Raw genomic sequence first — 21,218 nt, forward strand, 5'->3', positions numbered from 1 at the left:
ACATATCTGTTTTAGACGTTGTCATGACGTTACTGTTTTAAGAATGATTTATTGTTAAATTATTCTCATCATTTATTTATCTCCTTATTTCCTTTCCTCACTGGGCTATTTTTTCTCTATTGGAGCCCTTGGGCCTAAAGCATCTTACTTTTCCAACTAGGGTTGTAGCTTGGCTAGAGATAATAATAAAAATAATCTCGTACCTCAGATACAAGACCTAGAGGGCAGGTTATTCAGAGGAAAAAAGAAAGCTGTCTTTCCTGGGTGCTTCTGAGACTCTAAACAGTCTCCCACCATCCTTAAAGCTTCATTGATGACCACGTGTAAATTCAGAGGGTGGTGAACGTGGAGCAACAGGCATAAAATAATTTGGAAACTAATCATAAAAACTTTCATGAGTTTCTAAATCAACTGAATGACGAAAGGAATAAGGATCTTCTTCTGAGAATCTCAAATTCAACAGGAGAAAAGTGATCACCAATGTCTTCTACTGACAAAGATCTTGTAAGACGAGGCGCCGAGCGTCCTGAAAGACGTGGCGCCGAGCGTCCTGAAAGACGTGGCGCCGAGCGTCCTGAAAGACGTGGCGCCGAGCGTCCTGAAAGACGAGGCGCCGAGCGTCCTGAAAGACGAGGCGCCGAGCGTCCTGAAAGACGAGGCGCCGAGCGTCCTGAAAGACGAGGCGCCGAGCGTCCTGAAAGACGAGGCGCCGAGCGTCCTGAAAGACGAGGCGCCGAGCGTCCTGAAAGACGAGGCGCCGAGCGTCCTGAAAGACGAGGCGCCGAGCGTCCTGAAAGACGAGGCGCCGAGCGTCCTGAAAGACGAGGCGCCGAGCGTCCTGAAAGACGAGGCGCCGAGCGTCCTGAAAGACGTGGCGCCGATCGTCCTGAAAGACGTGGCGCCGAGCGTCCTGAAAGACGTGGCGCCGAGCGTCCTGAAAGACTTAGCGCCGAGCGTCCTGAAAGACTTAGCGCCGAGCGTAAAATGATCTTCATTACGTCACTCGGCGTGTTCAGTTCATCAGAGGGTTCTCATGGCCGACTGGCGCTCTGGAACAAAAACCGTGTCTATGTTGGTTCGTAAGCATTATAGTATTGCTATTTTTAGCAAATGTGATGCAATGCAAGACTCTAACAGCAATGTTAGTAGCTTAACGTCCAACGCTCTTTGCTTTCCCATGGCAAGGGCGAGCATTCTTGGGAACGTCAACAGGAACGCTCGAGAGGACGTCTGCTCGTGAGCTAACGCCTCTCGTTTCCTTTGGCCGATCGACATTCCTTCTCCCAGGGGTTGGGGAGCTTGGAAGAGGTCTAATGCTAGGAAAAAACGTCCACTGTGCTGAATAAATTCACTGCACTAATTTAGCACTGAAACTTGCACTTTTATCTCTTACACAAAAGACCATAATTAGTCCTGCCCGTTGTGATAGATCTTTCTCTACTGCCAAGGGCTTGAATGAGAATGCAAAATAGTTTCTAGTTCTTGCTATATAAAAATGTAACAAAATATTTTTTTAAAAATATTACCCTGATATTTTCATTGTAAATAAATGTTATACATACTCACCCGGTAGTTATACATAACTACCGGGAAAGTTACATGTTATATGATTCAAATGAACAGATATAGGAATAACATATATATATGTAAACAACCCTTAATTCTTGAAGGTTCCCAAAAATAGTGATTTGTTATTATTAAAATTAACAGATATCGCAATAACATCTATATATATGTAAACAACCCTTAAATCTTAAGGGTTTCCAAAAATAGTGGATTGCTACACTTTACAATCGGAACACATATGTGAATATACGAATAATACTAGAATCCCAACATTGAAAGAAAATAAACAACGATATCAAGAATTGTTGGGACTGCATCGTATTTTCATGAGAACTACGCAGCGAAAATTAACAATATGCTAGTTCTATTTAATCTTTGAAAATAGTATCGATGATTTAAAGAACGAATACTAAAAACACGAAAATTTCTTAAAAATTAATATAATCTTTTTAAACTAAAAGTTAAATACTTATTGTAAGTTAGATTTCCTTTTCATTCTTTACAAGAAAAAGCAAAGAAAAGAATTATGCAACATATTACGCAGTACTATGTTGCTTACGTCACACAATTGTGACGTCATAGAGATGGTGGAACGATCTCCGCCATCATGTTTAAAGAGTAGGTTTTTAAGTTTTACAGTAGGGGAAAAAACTCCCATTCCTACCTCTGCTAAGATACAAACGTAGTTAAAGCACTAACACTCATTAAAAATAAAATCCAACCAGCAAAGGCTAAGAATAAATTGTACATCACCAAGATAACTGTAATATACAGGTTATAGCGGGTGAAAAATCCAACATCTTGCCGCTAGCGCGGCAGGGAATATATGAAGGTTCCTGGAATGGTTCCTAGGTACCTCGCTAGGGCGCAGGGGTGGTACACACCTGGCTATCCAATCGGCAATTGGCACGAGTTTTGAATTTTCTGCCGTAACGTCAGGGACGTAAGCTATATATATAATTACCGGGTAAGTCTTATGTTTAAAAATAAGAAAGTCTTCTGTTTCCTCTTGAAAGCCTTAATGTTTTCAATCATTCAAATGTTTCGTGGGAGCTTATTATATAGTCTTGGGGCTACATATTTAAAGGCTCTGGAGCCTAAAGTAGACATAAATCTAGATTCCAACAGTTTGAAGCCATCTATAACTATTCTCGTGTCGACACGATTTGTTGGCTGGGCAATATATAGCAGTTCTCTTAAGTATTTTGGATGCCCGGTTCTGATAACTTGGTAGGTTATTGTACATATTTTAAATCAAATTTTTGCTTTAATCGGCAGCTAGTGTAATCGATTAGTAAAGGGTCATCTTTTCTCTAGGTGGGACACCTTCCATTAGTCTCGCTCCTCTGTTTATTATTTTTTGTAATTTCTTAAGTTGCACTTTTGGTAAATTATAATAGAGTGAGTTGCAGTAGTCAATCCAGGTAATAACACAGTTTATCACAAGTTTCTTTACAGAATTTTCATCCAAATACTTTTTTTAAAACGCAATATTTCTTAAATGATAACCAGCAGTTTTTAGTACATTATTTATTTGGCCATTTAGAGACAGGTTACAGTCAAGAAATACACCTAGATCTCGAACTTTACTAGATATCGGCACCGAGTCATTATTTATGTTCATTTGAATATAACCTAAGTTTCTCACGCTGTTACTCTTGCCCACCACCATGAATTTAGTTTTGTTTTCATTTAATTTTAGTTGTTTAAATGTCATCCATTCTCTAACACTATCAAGGATTCGGTTTAGAGTTTCAGTAATGTCATTTTATCCATGGTAAGCAGCTCTTCTAGGAGAAAGCTAATCCAAATTCAAACCACTGTTCTCTAGTCTTGGGTAGTGCCATAGCCTCTGTACCATGGTCTTCCACTGTCTTGGGGTAGAGTTCTCTTGCCTGAGGGTACACTCAGGCACATTATTCTATCTTACTTAGTTTATATAGTTTATATATGAAAAATCTAATTCAATGTCGTTACTGTTCTCAAAGTATTTTGATTGTTCATTACTTCTCTTGTAGTTTATTAATTTCCTTGTTTTCTTTTCTCACTGGACTATTTTTCCCTGCTGGAGCCCTGGGCTTAAAGTATCCTGCTTCTCAAACTAGGGCTGTAGCTTAGCCAATAATAATGATAATAATAATAATAGTAATAGTAGTAATAACAATAATAATAATAATAATAATATAACAAGTTTGGAAGTAATTTGTATTTTTCCTAGCATAAAAACCTAAAGCTATTTATAGGGGGGTATTACTTTTGGAGTAGCTGAATGATGAGCATGATGATTTTTAGTGAGGGATAACTACCCCATCCGCTAGTTAGTGGGTTGGGATGGGGTAGACTGGCTACCCGGCTCATTCCCACCTCTTGGCTGATTAACCACTTTGCTTTATGGCAGGACTTCTCGGGGTACAGGGTGGCGGGCCAATTTGTATAAATAGCTCCAGGTTTGTAAGTTAAAAAAAATACAAATTACTTCCACATTTGTTATTTGTTCTGGCCCAAATACAAACCCTCCACAATTTACAGAAGTGACTTACTCTTAGGAGGGAGAAAGTCCTCACCAACTGGCCTTGGTCATGACCCAGGGTCCTCTCTATTTTGATCTGTGATCGATAGTAGAAGGAACCCTACCCTAGCTAAAATCAAGTGCCTATATGAGGTAATACACTGATAGCAACCTACAGAAGCTTGTGTATGAGTGAAAATAACAGTATGGCTTGCCTTTAACATAGGAACTCTAGTGCAAAACCTAAAGTTCTTAAGACTTACCCAATACCCTCCCTCAACAAGGTATTGGGGACATTAAGTATTATTCTATACTTAAGTGACACAAAGAAAATTAATCTTACCTGCAGAAAGGTGAGGTAAGCTATGCAGAGGCTTGCAGAGCTGTTTTCCCCAGAGGGAAGAAGGTGAAAGGAAGAAAGAAGCCAGTCATTCTTACTCATTCACCCCCGACTAACCCAGGTAACCTCAGTCCTCAACCGTCTGCCACTTGTCCCTCAATGAGCCTAAGGTGTTTAGACCATTTGTTGTGCAACCACCACAGAACCAATGGAAAAGGTCTCCATGTTCGTATGGGTTACGTCTTTGCAGGAAGTGGGCAGTGAAGGTCGATTGACACTTCCCCACGCTCGCTTGCAGTACCTGCGCCACAGAGTAGTTTTCTAGAACGGCAGGGACGTAGCAATGCCACTGACGTTATGAGCTTTGGGTCCTTGGATGGAGGAGGGTCTGAACTGAGAGCAAACTCAATAGCCTTCTGATCCATTAGGGAAAGGAAAGCCTTGTAACCCTCCTCTTGACCTTCCCCGTGCTGACACACGGGGACGAGCTGGTGTCATTCTCATAAGGTAACACAACAGACTCCTCAGTGGGAGAAACTCCAGTTGAATTGGGTCTTCGGTTACCGAACAAAGACTCCCTATCCGGAATGGGCCACACCTAGGGTACAGCACACTCAGATTTTGAGTCTTGGCTATCAACTCAGGGACCCCACTGAGAATTACTTCTCCCCATCTCCTAGAGTAGGAGACGTCAGAAGATGGATCATACAACTCCCTAACTCTCTTGGCCGAAGCCAAAGAGAGTAGAAAAGCCATCTCCCATGTAAAGAAGCTATCTGTTGCCTGGCATAAAGGTTCGTAGATAGGGGGCTTCAGGGACTGAAGGGCCCGAACCGCATTCCCAGGAGGAGGTTGAGATCCGACGGGACAAGTTATCTCAAACTTTGTATGAGTAGAGGCATCGAGGGGAGAGATCCCCTTTCCACGACATCAGTCATAAAGGACCAAACACTTCGCCAGGAAGACTGACGCTGAAAAGCGTTTGAGGTGTTTAGACATCTTTTCCGCAACTCGTTGCAAAAGGCCCCTCTTACAGAGGTGTAGGACCGTTTCCAGACTTGAAGTCGAAGCGAAGCTACGGCTCTGGAAAGTGTTGGCATGTAGCTGTTTAGAAGATCGTGTCATGGAGGAAGTTCCTTTGGGGCTGCAGAAGGTCCGGGAACCATTCTGCGTAATGCCATAGCGTAGCTATTGGAGACATTGATAAATTCTTGCTTATCCTGACTTGGCTGAGGACTTTCTCACCAGAACGAACGGGGTAAAAAGCGTACACGTCTAAGCTATCCCACCGATCTTGGAATACATCTTGTTCGAGAGCCTGGTGTTCTGGGAATGGATAACGGTCGTGCGGGAGCCTGAAGTTCAGGGCCGTTACGAGCAGGACCATAATCAGGGAACCCCACAAAGTTAAGGCTTTTTTGGCTACAAGATGATTCAAAGATACTAGGAGACCACCATCTGAGTGGTCCTGCTCAGATTATCTGCAAGCACATTCCTGTTACCAGGAATGACACGAGTGGATGGAGGCACCTAGCTGTCCTCTGTCCATCTGAGGCTTCCTAATGCTACATGGTTCTCTAAGAGAGATAAATTCTGGAACCTTTCTAATTCGGCCAACGGACAAAGATGGAATGGTGCGGCATATGTCCTCTCCCCCACTCTTTTTGATGCATCCGAAGAGAGCATCAGTTCCAGAGGGGAGACGAGAAGATTGGCCTCTTTGCGGAGGCTCTAATCTGCCATCCACTATCCGCGGTTCGTTCAGAAGGGGGGGAGACTGCATAGCACGAAAAACATCTCAAGATGATGTCAAGACGTGCAACTACTTGCATATTCCTGCAATGATGGGGAGGATCCTGTCCTTCCTCTAACTATCGCCAATCTAGTGGGGGTTGGCCAAATAAAATTGATACAAAACAGTAAACCAGGAAGCCAAATCAGCTTATGTTATAAAAGCGATTCTCCACAGAGATCGAATTCCGGACAGGAGACCAGTCACTAACTACCGAACGCATTTAACCATTCCCAAAAGAAGAGATTGAGACGTAACTTCAATCTATTGTTGGATGGGTAATATGCATAAGTCTATCTATGGAGTAGAAACACAGAACTGTGAGCAGGACAAGCATATGGGCGTAGAACGTCTTAAACTCGTGTCCGCAACTCAGTTGGAGAACGTTGAAAACATTTGCAACCGAGATTCCTCCTTCTTAGGACAAAAACGTTTGTATCTCTCTGTCTTCGACTGGTAAACTGGCTTAAGTATTGAATGTTTCCTACTAGGGAACAGATACACTTATGAAAAGTTTCCGGTTAAAGTCTTTGTAAGAGACTAGGACTTCCGATTGGGAAGAAAGGAAAGAAGTGCCTATAAAAAGGCAGAACATAAATACTGTCTGCAAATCTGGTTACAGTTAAGTCGACGAAGTACACGTAGTCGTCGACTTACGACGGAGATAGGGACAGAGAGACGCATCATAAATCGATTTCGACGTATGACGAACTCAAAAAAGGAAGTTTCCGTAGATTTATTATGATGAGTCATGATTCAGCAATCATCTAAGTCATACAATATTTTCTTACTGTACTGTATATCCTTATTTCCTTTTCTTGTTTAGTAGGATGTATATCCTTATTTCCTTTTCTTGTTTAGTAGGATATATTCTCTGTTAAAGTATTTTTGTATTTATTTTTCAATTACAGAAGAATTTCAAACATCAAGAATTACTTTATATTTTGTTTACCTTTGGTTATGATCACCTGATCTGAAGGTCCCTCTACCGTATCGAAAGATTGCGCACATGCGAGTGGCGTATTTTTTATATAATTTCTTAATTTATTCGAAATATCCTCATGATGAATATTACATCAGCACCAATATGTTACAGGATATCACTGTTTTCACACAGTTCGTTTAAAGATATTAATAATTATCATGAAAAAACGTTGTCACTCTCACTGTACGTCATAGCTCCCAATTTCTCTGTGCGTGTGTGCAGGCCCGTACTGGTTACGGATAGTTCATATTAAAAGCTTCATACAGTATCTAACTTTTTATTCATTATTAAGCCTTCATATTTCATTTGTCATTATTGTGGTTTATTAAAGCATGTTTGTATTCTATTTTTTCAATTTCTAGAGTCTTTCAATAATAAACAATTACTTTCGGTAGGCATCAGCTGATCTCAAGGTCATGTTACCGTATTGTGATTATGTGCCCATACAGTACGAATAAAACGGAGTTATATAATTTTTTTAACATTCAAAATCTCTTTGGAATGAATATTACATCACGGCCAATGTTACAGGGTATCACATCTTCCATACAGTTTGTTTATAGACCTTATTTTTAGTTATAAAGTAATACGATCTCTCTCTCTCTCTCTCTCTCTCTCTCTCTCTCTCTCTCTCTCTCTCTCTCTCTCTCTCTCTTTCTATTTTTAATTCACTATTAAATCTTCATATTTCTTTGGACATTATTAGAAATTCTTTGTATCATTACTCTATGCTTCGATTATGGGAATGGTAACGTATCGGAACAAAATCACTCGTTTTGCCACTCACCTTTCCCCATTAAATTTACAATAAGTTGTACTATTCTCATAACTACTAATACAGACCACTTGATATCGTTACTCGGTGTTTCGATGATGGGAATACTGTAATAAGATTACTCGGTAACACGCCGAAAGGAATCATTCGGTTTGCCAGCGTTCTTCCACCAGAAATATGACGTCACAAGATACGTGACGTAAATTCTACAAAGCATGACTTGCAAAATATGTAGATCCATTTTCTTTTTTTTTCTTGCAACAAATGAAAGAAATTACTAACTTACCAAGCAAAAGTATTTTATTTTCATTATGTAAAAATAAATTTATTATTTTTAAGAAAATATTTGTCCTATTAGTGTATTGTACTTTCTTTAGATAAATATAGATTTATTATTAGAGATTAGGCTAAATAAAACTAGCGTTGATTTAAATTTACGCTACGTAGTACTCATGATAACTGATACAAACCCACAAAATACTTTGTATCATTACTTAATAGTCGATAATGGGAATACTAATACTAATCGTTAGCCTAATAGAAGGAAATCACTGTATTGCTTTCTGCTGGTGATATGATGTCACCAATCATATGATGTGAACTCGACAGATGTTAAAAATTTTCTTAATGCACTTTTTACCAAAAATGGATACTGTATATTATCAATAAAAGAAACTAATAATTTACCAAGATAATTCAGTTTATTTCTATATAAGAAAACAGATTATTTCCAAGAAAATATTTGTCCTAAAAGCGTAATATTTCCAAAAGACTTGTGACGTCATCCCCCTGAAAAAATGGCCGTAAAGCGAATCGTCACAAGTCGAGTACGTCGTAAGTAGAGAACTGCCTGTAATGTACTGAATAAGCTGGTTTCAGTAAGGGATATAGCTATACAACTTATTAGAATGGAGTTCTAAATTGCAAGATGTATTATAGCCCTTATTGGCAGAAAGATCGCTTGCACGCATATGTACTTCCCCGTCTGCATTAGCGCATGAGTAATCTCTGCCTCTGGGAAAACGTTTGCGACAAATCCGGTTGTGGGAATAATGTATGCGCGATGAATCCCACTATTGGCCAAGGAATTTTTAATCGTCGACTAACTGTTGTATTTTTTTGAATGAGAGATCATATGTCCTCAAACAAAATATAGTTATGGAAGCAATCATTTCTCCTTTGGTTTGGGTCTCCTCTTTGTGGGAGGGCCTAGCCAGCATTCATATACAGACAAGGTTGTCTGGTTCCCTGTGAGCAGGGTTTGTTAACGTTCTTAAACGTAATGAAGAGATGCTCACGATGTTGCTATTGTTCGAAAACGTAGGCTAACACTGCTCCTTCGGGACTAATTGCTTGAGACAACCCTGTCAGGGTAAAAAGTCTCAGAAGCCTATCATGTAAAAAGTTAAGTGATTGTACTCGAGGTACAATGACGGGATGCGGCTGACTCCATCAAACGGTAGAACCTGAGTTTTATGATAATAACCTCATGGTTTTGTCTTGAAAGCGCATGCTCCGGGAAGGAGTTCTTACAGTCTTTATGAGTTTTTAACAACACCCATTTTAGTTATGTAAAACTTCTCAGGAACGAGAGTCTCCCGAAAAGGGTGACGTCTCGTATGCGGGGGCTTGCTTCAACTAGACCATACATTAGCTAGCCATTGACCGCTTTCCGTACGGGGTTGCCATCAAACATTTTCTCGCTAGCGAGAAAAACTACCGTCTAATGCAGACAAGACCTGCCCGGGGAAATGAACTGGAATGTAATAATAAATTTTCGGCTAGCTTCCGTCCCGGCAGTTGGGGGTTTCTCGATGACAAGAAATGACCACCGGCCTCCTGCAAACCCAACCACTAGAAGTGGGAGGGTGGAGGGAGGGGGGGATCGACCACAAAGTTTTCAGAGAAAACTCTGGATCGCAGGAACCAAGAGATTCGGCGCAATGAGAACCTAGGGCTTCTGAATCCATAACACGCGACCCTAAGGGATCGTGAATCCAATTTGCGTGACCCTAAGGGACCGTGAATCCATTTCGCACAACCCTAAGGGATCGTGAATCTCTTTCTCACGACCCAACAGGTTCGTGAATCTATTTCACATGACCCTGAGGGATCGACATGATGAGAACCCGCAAGAACTCTGTCTCCGCTTCCTGATGGAACCCTCAAGAATCGTGTCGTGTGAACCCACAGGGCTTCACACGACCAGAAGCATGATCAGAGCCCAAAGGAACTATGTCATTGTTACCTGTAGGGAGAGGAAACCCTCAGGCAGCGTGTTGTGGAACCAAAAGGGTTCACGCGACTACCTAGAGGGAGAAGGCATCCCTCAGGCAGCATGTCGTGTGGACCCTGTTTCACGTGACGAGAATCTGAAGATTCTCTGTTATGAGAGTCAACCAACTCGGCATAACCTTAGTCACGAGAACCCGTGAGTTCAGCGTGACGAGTCCGAAAACACACTGTCTTGAGAACATGACCGCACGAACCCAAAGGTTTCGCGAGGCAAGAAGGACCGGACTCCCAGCTAAGGGAACCCGAAGGTCCAGCGTAGCGCCCGGAATAAGAGCCCGCAGGCTCAGACTGGTGCTGTGAAACCTCAAAGGGTCAGCGCACCAGGAAATCGAGGTTCCCCAGTCACGAGAGAATGGGGGCTCACCGTGACAAGAGGTATGAGAACCCGATGGCTCAGCGTAACAAAGGTTGCAAAACCACGAAGGGTCAAAGCAACAGGAAACCGAAGTTTCCTTGCCATGAGGGCCCTAGGACTCGACATGACGAGAGTCCGAGGACTCTGTCATGAGAGTAGAATGCCCTCCCTGCTACAAGAACCATGGAATCCACTTGTTAATCTGTCTATAATTGCCTAGGTGCGCAAGATGGTGTGCGATAACAAGCCACAGCATGCTCAAAGTCTTGTGGGCACTGGGAAAAATATTGAAGTCTTGTGCTCGTACACCAACAGCAAGAACACAGGAATTTATGAGCAAGTGATTGTCCAAGCCCTGACAAGCTCCCATTCTTGAGATTCAGTCTTCAAGGTCTTGTAAATGTTCACTAAAAGCGAGATCTTGAGAACTGGTACAAGCGCAAATAGGAGGAATCTGCAGGAGAGAGTAAGCACGCATAGTGGCGCACACAACAGGAGCTTCTCGCTTTCTGAAAGAAAGCACTGAATGACTAATCATGTTCATCATCCAAAGACATCAAATTAAGTATTTTCCATTCAAGTGACAAATGATCCAGCAGAGGACATTGTCCTTCCACGAATTCCTTTGAACTATGGGTGGAGGGAAGGACATCCTTCTTATGTCCAAAGGATTGACAGCTCCTTTGAATGGTCGTGAAGGGGCAAGGTTCTCATACACACACACGGGCAGCACTAGTAGGTGCAACTAGAGCAGCCATACAAAGATGGCCATATCATTAGGGTGTTGTCACCTGGGTCAACATCTGAAAAAGACTTAATGGATTACTACTTCCTTCTCCTGCTATATGGCTTCCACAGGGAAGACTGCCACTGCCACTAGCTTGTGAGAAAGTATGCCCCCTGCAGCATGGAGTCCTCATTATAATCATAAAGGCAAAGTTTTCAAGCTTCACGAAAATCAAACTCCTATGAATGGACGAAGTCTTGTATCAGTGTAGGAATAAATAATAATACAGTAGTGAACATGCTCAGCAAGAAGAGTAGTAATAAAATAAGAAACCAAAATACTGGATAAAGCTACTGCCTGGAGGAACACTATAAAAATTTTAGTAAAGGATAAAGGAACAGTAAACAGTTCGGTATGAAGCACACTAATGGTTCTAATGCCTTTTTAGGTCTTGAACATGAACACAAAAATAAAAATACACAAATTACTTACCCAGTTGTCTTTTCTACAGGAGCCGACCGAAATATCTCCTCTTGGTCGAGTGATACTGTACAATATACATCCCTGGGACTTGCATTACCATGATTTCGTACATAAAGATTTTTTGCTTCACCTATAAAACAAAAATAAAATTCGGAAGTTAGATTATTTGCCTAAAATGCAAAAATTTCTATGACAAATTGTCACAAAAATTCATCTAAAAAAAAATACCACATAATGTACAGTAACTACTATTCAACCTTAAGGTAGGAATTAAAGCGTGAACAATGTTTTAGAAAAATAATATATGGTATTCTCTGTGAATGATTGAAAATACACTAAATGATTAAAAATAACACTAAGACAAAATAGCACTTGCATTATGTTAGCAATTTATCCTCATAAAGTAATACCTTCAGATACGAATGCTCTAATATACGATTCTTTTGAAATACGGCGATACATTGTATCTATATTTACGCCCTGAGATACCATGATCTTTATGAGATACAATTTCAAAAATCGCGCAATGCCATTGGTAGGTGGCAGTGTTCGTTTGGCTACCCGAGTCGATCCGAACACTCACTCGGAACCCGAGGTTATCCAAACTTCTGTCTCCCAGTGTGTTCGTTATCATCGTATAAAAAACATTGTGTTATTGTGTGTTTACAATTCTCATTTGTTTTCCTTTATTTCATTACCATTTATTGTGTGAACCATGGGTCCGAAGTCTAAGGATAAGGTTAGGGATAAGGAAAAAAACAAGAAAATGATCTCGATGGAAATAAAGCATGAACGAGGTGAGAAAATCTGTGATTTGGCCGCAGAATATGATCGTAATGCGTCAACCATATCCACCATTCTCAAACAAAAGGATGCAATAAAGAAGGTGCAGCCATCTCAAGGCATAACTATCATGTCAAAGTTGCGCTCTGATTTACATAATGAGATGGAGCGCCTACTTTTGATATGGATTAAGGAAAAGGAACTTACTACCGCTCCCACTCACACACCTATGATTTAGCTCCCTTTGCTTGGAAGTAGGACTTCAAGGGGGATAGGGCTGGTGGGCAAGTTTGTATAAATAGCTACGGTTCGTATCGTTAAGATTGATTGATTGATTGATTGAAAGTTTTCTGGCATCCTGACATCTAAGGTCATTGACGCCGATACCATTTACTGTATATGAAAATTAAAAGCAAATTCGATTAAAACCATAAATATTAAGAAGTCATTACAATAGTTAAATAGTTTTCAGAAGACCTGCTTCTGAAATAAATCTAAAAATTCCGCTCGCATAGTAAGACACATCATGTCCAAGAATCTTGGCAAGGATAAACCTGCCATCCTCACCTCGAGCCTCAAACAGATATCTATTTCTTAAGTTAGTAAAATTAGGGCATTCGGTCAACAAATGCCTCACTGTTAAAGGTACTAAGCAGTCCTCGCAATACGGTTGGTGTTGGCCCTTCAGCAGAAACTCGTGTGTCAACCGTGTGTGACCAATACGGAGACGACAAAGAGTCGTCTCCCATTTTCGGGGAATCATGTTATACCTCCAAGGTGATATGATATTTGTTACTTCCCTCATTTTATTGCCATCTTGACTATCCCAGTGCTGTTGCCATTTATCACAAACCAACTTCTTGATGTAAGGTAGGAAATCGTTACATGGAATGGGATACCTCCTTGGTAGCAACTCGGATGCCGCATTCTTCGCCAGTAAATCTGCCTTCTCATTCCCAGACACACCTACATGTGCTGGAACCCAACAAAATCGAACAGTTATACCTTTCCGTCCAATAATAAAAAGCCATTCTAAAATCTTTAAAACTAGAGGGTTACTAGAATTAAAAACTTCTAAAGCTTGAAGAACACTCCTTGCATCACTAAAAATTGTAAAATTACCCTCCTTTTCCAAAGCTATTTTCTCAATAGCGGTTAATATGCCATACAGTTCGGCAGTAAATATGGAAGCTGTTAGAGGAAGTGCACCTCTACAATTAAAATCATTACTATGTACTCCAAATCCAACGCCAGCATCAGATTTGGAGCCATCAGTATATATAAAAGTCGATCCTCTATGTTCTTCAACATGTTCCATAAAAAGAGACCTGGATTCTAAGTCAGTCAAATTCTTCTTAACTCCAATAAAGTATCTACAAAAAGATATGTCAGGTAATTTCCATGGAGGCGTTGATGATACCTTGAATGGAAGCACCTTATTTCTAATTATATCCAGATTGTTTAATAATTGGTTAACCCGAAACCCAAAAGGTTGAGGAGATTTTGGGTGCAACTCAAAGTAGGTTGAGTGCCTTACAATGCTTGCAGTTTGAAAGGCTGAAGAATTGGGGAGTCTTTGCAATCTAAACCAATACCGAATAATAGAGGACATTCGGTAAAGGTCCAGAGGCAACTCCCCAGCATCAACAAGGAGACTTGTGATAGGGGAGGTTCTAAAGGCTCCTGTGGACAATCTAATGCTAGCATGATGTATTGAATCTAGTATTTTTAACCGGCTTGGGGTTGCTGAGGAGTATAATTCGCATCCATAACTAATTTTGGAAAATATCAAGGCCTTGTATAATTTTAAAATTGTAATGCGGTCTGCCCCCCATGATGTATGGGACAAGACTTTTAAAAGATTCATAGCTTCAACACATTTAGCTTTTAATGTTTTTAAGTGAGAAACCCATGTAAGCCTACAATCAAATATCAACCCTAAAAATTTTGCTTCACTTGCACATGGGATCCGTTGACCTTTGATGTATATATCCGGGTCTGGATGTACTCCCCGTATACGACAGAAATGGACAATTGTAGTTTTACTTGTTGAGAACTTAAATCCATTCATATCGGCCCAATGGATAATTTTATCAATAGAGAGTTGGATTTTTCTCTCAACCATTGCCATTCTGGCTCCAGCAAATGATATGGAGAGATCATCCACAAATAATGTTGCAAGAACATCCCGGGGAATGACTGAGGATATCCCATTAATTGCTAGTGCAAAAAGGGTTACACTCAGCACACTCCCCTGAGGAACGCCTCCTTCCTGGCATTTACTCTGTGATAGAGCTTCCCCAACTCTCACTTGGAAAACTCTATGTGAAAGAAATGACTGGATGAATAGTGGTAGCTCACCTCTCAATCCGCACTCATGGATTCTTTTAAGTATACCGTATCTCCATGTGGTATCATATGCCTTTTCAAGATAAAAAAAAACTGTCACATGGTGCTGTTTGGAAGCAAAGGCTTCACAAATGGAGGACTCAAGTTGTATCAGCACATCAGTCGTTGAGTGCATTTTCCTGAATCCACATTGAATGGGTGATAAAATATTCTTCTTTTCAAGGTACCAAATCACTCTTGCATTGACCATCTTCTCCATGATTTTACATAAACAAGATGTCAATGCAATAGGTCGGTAGTTTGCTGCTAAAAACTTGTCCTTACCGGGTTTTAAAAAGGCTAAAATAATGGCTAGTTCCCAAACACTTGGATAACTATGATCATGCCATATTCTATTAAAAATGCTTAAAATAAATAACTTTGTATTAAAAGGTACATGTTTAATCATTGCATATGGAATTCCATCGGGTCCAGGGGCTGTATCGTTACAAGTAGCAAGAGCAGAATCAAATTCTCTTTCAGTAAAAGGAGAATTGTATGACTCTTGCTTTCTTGTTGCGAAGTTTAAAACTTTCTTTTCTTCATTGCTCCTATACTGGTGACCAGGAGCTGCTTGACACTTGCACGATACATTTGAGAAATGGTCAGCCAGGGCATTGCTAACTTCGGTTGCTCCAGTCATATACTGGCCATTTATCTTTAACACTGGTGGTGGGTTTGGGGTGAATTTTCCTGCTATCTTTTTTACTTTCCTCCACACAGATGATGTTGGTGTTCTACTGTTAATGGAGGAAACAAAGGACATCCAAGACTGGCGCCTAGCTTCTTTCATGGCACGGCGGAACTGTGCTCTACATTTCTTGTATATGACTAAATTCTCCTCATTACGGTGCATGCGCAATCGAGTTAAAGACTTTCTTGTGGCTCTGTGCAGGGCAGTTAGTTCTGACGACCACCAGGGGACTGGTCGTCGTCTGAATATCCCAGTTGTTTTGGGAATGGAATTCACTCCTGCTGTGTGAAGAGTTCCATTAAGTAAGTCTATGGCATCATCAACACTTTCAAACTGTTCTGCATTTCCTTCAATTTCACTTAACTCCCGAAATCTATTCCAGTCCGCCTTATCAAGATTCCATCGAGGTGATCTTTGTAAAGGTGGACCATTGTTGGTGTTTATAATGATTGGTGCATGATCACTAGTATGCCAATCATCTAATGTTCTCCAATTAAAATCGAGAAGACAGTTAGAGCTTGCAACTGATAGGTCAATGCAGGACAAGGTACCTGTCTGTACATGAAAATGTGTGGGCTCTCCTGTATTGAGGAATCCGACATCTTCATTCTCCAAAATTGACGATATAATATTACCCCTTGCATTTGCTAAAACATCACCCCATAGAGGATGTCTACTATTAAGGTCTCCTAGTAAGAGAAAGGGTTGTGGGAGTTGTTTAATCACCTCTACTATATTATCATATGAGATGTTATCATTTGGAGGCAAGTAAAGAGAACAGATTGTGTATTTTCTCCCTATATCAATCTGTACAGCCACTGCCTGCAGAGGGGTACAGATAGACAAAGATATTTGGGGAACATCTCGACGAACGTATATAAGACTTCCCCCATGGCTCCCTGCTCGTTGATCATATGGTGTCCTATAGCTAACATACTCTCGAGGACAAGGAGTATTAGCATCGAGCTTGCTTTCTTGTAGACATACTGTTATAGGGGAGTGCTCACGTATGAGGAGCTTAAGTTGTTCATATTTCGCCCTTAAACCCTGGCAATTCCATTGCAGAATGGAGGAAAAAACTATGTTTTATTTTTTGGAAGACACCTTAGATGAAGTCTTCCCAATGGCACTATTTGATCTAACAATGTTTCCCGTAGGTAACTCTTGAGAGGATCTTGATATAGTGGGTTTTGTGTTTCTCTTTTTCTTTGTGTCCTTTTGATCTAATTGTTGAGGAGGATGGTGGACCTCAACTTGAATTTCTGATTGGTTCAATTTACCTTCTAGTTGTTCAGAAACATCAGCAGACAAGATATCATATTTATTGGAAGTCGTGACTTTAATGTTTCTTATGGTAGGAGGAGAGAGGGAGGGAGGTCTCTCTCTTTTTCGATTAAAAGGTTGTGATCTGTCAGGTTTTTGCACCTTCCCCACTACGGGTTCACCAGGTAAATTGGTTTCGAGTGCAACCTCCATCAGATCAGGCAAGGAAACGGCCTGTGAGAGGTTTGTACTATTGTTTAAAATCGGAGTAGTTGGCTTTTGAATAATTTTCAGATCTTTAAGTGTCCGTTTTGATTTTTCCACAATTTCTGGATATAGATTTTTGATGGGACTTTCAACCTCTTTAACTACTTTCATTTGTTTCTTTATCTTAGAAGTAGTGATATAATTTTCGTCTGTGTGGTTTGACAAGTTTTTCTTCAGAACCATTGAAAAAGGTTGCCCTGGTCTTATTTGCTTTTCAAGAGCTCTTTTACGAGCCTCTTTAAAAGTAACCCTTTCCATGGTCCTAATAGCCTGGATTTCTTTTTCAAAAATAAATTTTACACAGCTTTTAGATGTAGCTGGGTGTGCTTCCCCACAATGTATGCAAATTAGGGTTTTCTATGCATACTCCATGACTACTTTTTCCACAGTTGGCACAAACAGCTGGCTTATTGTTTAGTTTTTCTTTACATTTCTGGCTTAAATGGCCATACATTTGGCAATGATAACATCGCAATGGTGACGGGATATATGGTTTTACCTTCAAAGATAGCCATCCAGCTTTTATAACATTTGGTAATCGGCATTGATCAAATGTTATAATCAGAGTAGCAAGAGGGATAAGTTGTTCTCCAACTCTCTTTCTCATTCTGACTACTTTAACTACTCCTTGACTTTTCAGTTCATCCTCTATTTCTTTCTCCTCTATATCCAACAATTCTGGAGCATATATCACACCTCTACTCTGGTTGAAAGTAGGGTGTGAAACGCATTTTATGCTATGACCATTCAATGTTGTAAGTGTTTTTAACCTTTCACCTTGTAATGGGGACAGTGTCTCTATCAAGAGACTTCCATTTCCCTGGGGTAAAATTTTTGGCTGCCCTCCACATAAAGTAACTATTTCTCTATTAGCTTTAAAAACATTTATACGCTCATTTCTTCCGTTTTCAAATTCCAAGATAAAAATTTTTTCATAATTCACTACTTCATAGTGACCAGGTAATACTTCTACTTTTCTATATCTTTCTGTACTGTCATCATTTTTCACTCTCTCTCTCTTCTTCTCTAGCGTTTTATTATTCACATGACGTGAATAAGGTTCTAACGTTACAATGTTAGAACGTTACAATGTTAGAACCCGAGTTGGAGCTGTATGTACCGAGGTCCATGTTTGTATTTTCCAGGTCGTCAACAGAGGTGTTGGGTTTTTTTGAAAAAGCAAGCCGGGTTATCCACCTCTTATCGGAGGATGTCAGTCCTCCTATCCCATGTGGCCCAACACAAGAAGAGGCTTCAGCGGGGACCAGTCCTCTATTAGAGAGGGGCTGCCTCTCTTAAGGTGGGCGTACACTGGTCAGTGGGGGTAGTTAGCCCCTCCCACCGTCGACTCCAATGCCTGGCGTCACCCATTACCCGCAAATATGGGTGACTTAAGACCAGATCACTGGAGCCCGACTCTTAACAGACTTGGTCTGCACCCAATGGGGTCTGCCAGAGGGTGATGGCGTCTAAATTGGCACAGGTTGAGATGGAATGCAGTCCATCCCACACTCTGCCAAATACAAAGCAGCAACCAAAGTAAAATCGAACATGCCAAAGTCGTCAACAATATCGAGCCCAAAAGGAAGAGATGGGAGAAAAAAAGAAATAATCAAAAGTAAAAGAGAAAGTGCTGACTGATTTAGTTGAATCGACAGCTGGGCACCGAGGTCCAATGGGAAGTAGTTCCCACTGTTCATTAGAGCCCAGCTGCTAATCCCTAAGCCCCCCATCCTCATCAAGGCTTCAGCATCTGGGGGGTCGTATCATTAAGAAAAATACAAATTTACTAGAAATTTGTAATTTGTTCCGTAACTGGAATACAAACTCACCCGGGGGCTCCATATCTGAGTATGTCAGTACTCAAAAATAAGGAGTCCCTGTACCTCGCTAAAGCTTTGCTACGCAAGGTCCGCGACCTACACAAGATATATAGAAATGTGACCATCCAGGTAAAGTTATTTAGAGTCTTTTAGAAGGAAAAACTGTTGTAACCAAGACTTTCCCAATACCACCTCACTAGGGTATGGGGATGGAACGGTACTAGTTTTAATACTAGGTACACAAGGGAGCATGGTTTACCTGCAGTGGTTTGAGGTCAGCTTGTGCAGAGAACCCAGGATGCTGCTTTCCCCAAGAGAGAACAGGATGAAGAAAAGAATAAGACCCAGTAAAACCTTTTCATTCACGCAGACTAAAACCAGGTAACAGTGCCCTCAACCTTCTGCTACTTGTCCAATAAGGAGCTCGAGGTATTAAACCAGCTGTTGCGCCGCCACCCCAGGACCGATAGAGAACGTATCGAGTCTCTTGTCCAATAAGGAGCTTGAGGTATTAAACCAGCTGTTGTGCAGCCACCACAGGACCGATAGAGAACGTATCGAGTCTCCTGTGGGTCACGTCTTGCAGGTAGGGGGATGTGAATGTAGTTTGACATTTCCACACCCCAGCCTCAAGAACCTGCGTCACTGAGAAGTTTCTCTTGAATGCCAGGGAAGTAGCTTCGACCGGAGTTGCCCGACATTAAAATGAAAAATTCGGAGATAATTTGTATTTTTCCTAACCATACAAACCTTAGCTATTTATATGGGGTATTACTTTCGGCGTAGCTGAAATAACAAGCCATTAGACTTTTAACGAGGGTTAACTACCCTCTCGCTAGCTAGCGAGGGGGTAGGGGAGAGGTAGCTAGCTACCCCTCCCCCCTCACACACTGGTGAACTGATTCACTTCGCTTAGAGGTAGGACTTGCCTTGGGGGACAGGGCTGGCGGGCAAATATGTGAGCTCGTGTGTGGAGGGATGAAGTGTGACTTGTCCTAGGAAGTTGACCTGAAGTCCCTTAGATGGAATTCTAGGCTAGGACGTTCCCAATACCACCTCATGAGGGTATGGGGGATGCGACAGTATTATACTTAATACTAGGAACACAAGGAAGCATGGTTTACCTGCAGAGGTTTGAGGTCAGCTATGCAGAGAACCCAGGATGCTGCTTTCCCCAAGAGAGGGGAGGATGAAGGAAGAAGTAAGGGCCAGACATACTTCTTTCATTCATGCAGTCTAAAACCGGGTAACAATGCCCTCAACCTTCTGCTACCTGTCCATTAAGGAGCCTGAGGTTAGACCAGCTGTTGTGTAGCCACCACAGGGCCGATAGAAAACCTATCGAAGCTCCTGTGGGTCACGTCCTGCAGGTAGTGGGCTGTGAAGGTCGTTTGACACTTCCAGACTCCAGCTTGTAGCACCTGCGTCACAGAGTAGTTCCTCTCGAAGGCCAGGGACGTTGCAATGCCTCTGACGTCGTGTGCTCTAAGGCAACGTGACGGAGAAGGGTCTGGATTCAGGGCGTGATGGATGACCCTCCGAATCCAGGCTGAAAAGGTATTCTTGGTGACCCTCCTCTCCGTCCTTCCTGTGCTCCCAAACAGGGCTTGTACGTAAGGACGAACTGCAGCTGTTCTTAAGATAACACCTCCGAGTCCTTACTGGGCATAGTAGGAGATGGTCTGGGTCATATGTTACAGAACGGAGACTCGAAATCATGAAGGAGTCGAACCGGGGGTCCGGGCTCCAAGATTTTGAGACTAGTGACCAACTCGGGGACGAACCTGAACGTTACCTCCCCCTCTCCTCTTGAATGGGCGACGACGTACGAGCACCGTCTTCCAAGTCAGGTGACGAACAGAAGCCTGGCGTAATGGTTTGCAAGGAGGTCTCTTGAGAGCCCTAAGAACCCGAACCATATTCCATGGAGGAGGTCTCACTTCCAACTGGGGGCAGGTAAGTTCGTAGCTTCGTATGAGAGAAGAAAGATCCAGCGAGGAGGAAATGTCTATTCCTTTCAGCCTGCAAGCGGCTTAAGGCTGAGCGATAGGCTTTCACCGCCGAGAGTGAAAGGCGCATTCCCTCCCGTGGGTATACAATAATTCCGCTATAGCTGGAATAGTGGCATCAAGGGGAGAGATACCTCTCCCACGACACCAACCACAGAAGACTC

General features: G+C 41.6%; 1 protein-coding gene across 1 annotated transcript in view; it reads right to left on the minus strand.

Annotated features, from left to right (window-relative positions):
• Window positions 1–21,218, minus strand: part of RasGAP1 (Ras GTPase activating protein 1) — a 373,291-nt gene that overhangs the window by 308,051 nt on the left and 44,022 nt on the right. The window contains exon 2 of the mRNA XM_068380108.1: window positions 11,837–11,957. Coding sequence (XP_068236209.1) covers window positions 11,837–11,957 — 121 coding nt within the window. The remainder of the gene's footprint in view (window positions 1–11,836; window positions 11,958–21,218) is intronic.

The sequence above is a fragment of the Palaemon carinicauda genome, chromosome 9 (assembly GCF_036898095.1).
Source record: "Palaemon carinicauda isolate YSFRI2023 chromosome 9, ASM3689809v2, whole genome shotgun sequence".
Lineage (NCBI taxonomy): Eukaryota > Metazoa > Arthropoda > Malacostraca > Decapoda > Palaemonidae > Palaemon > Palaemon carinicauda.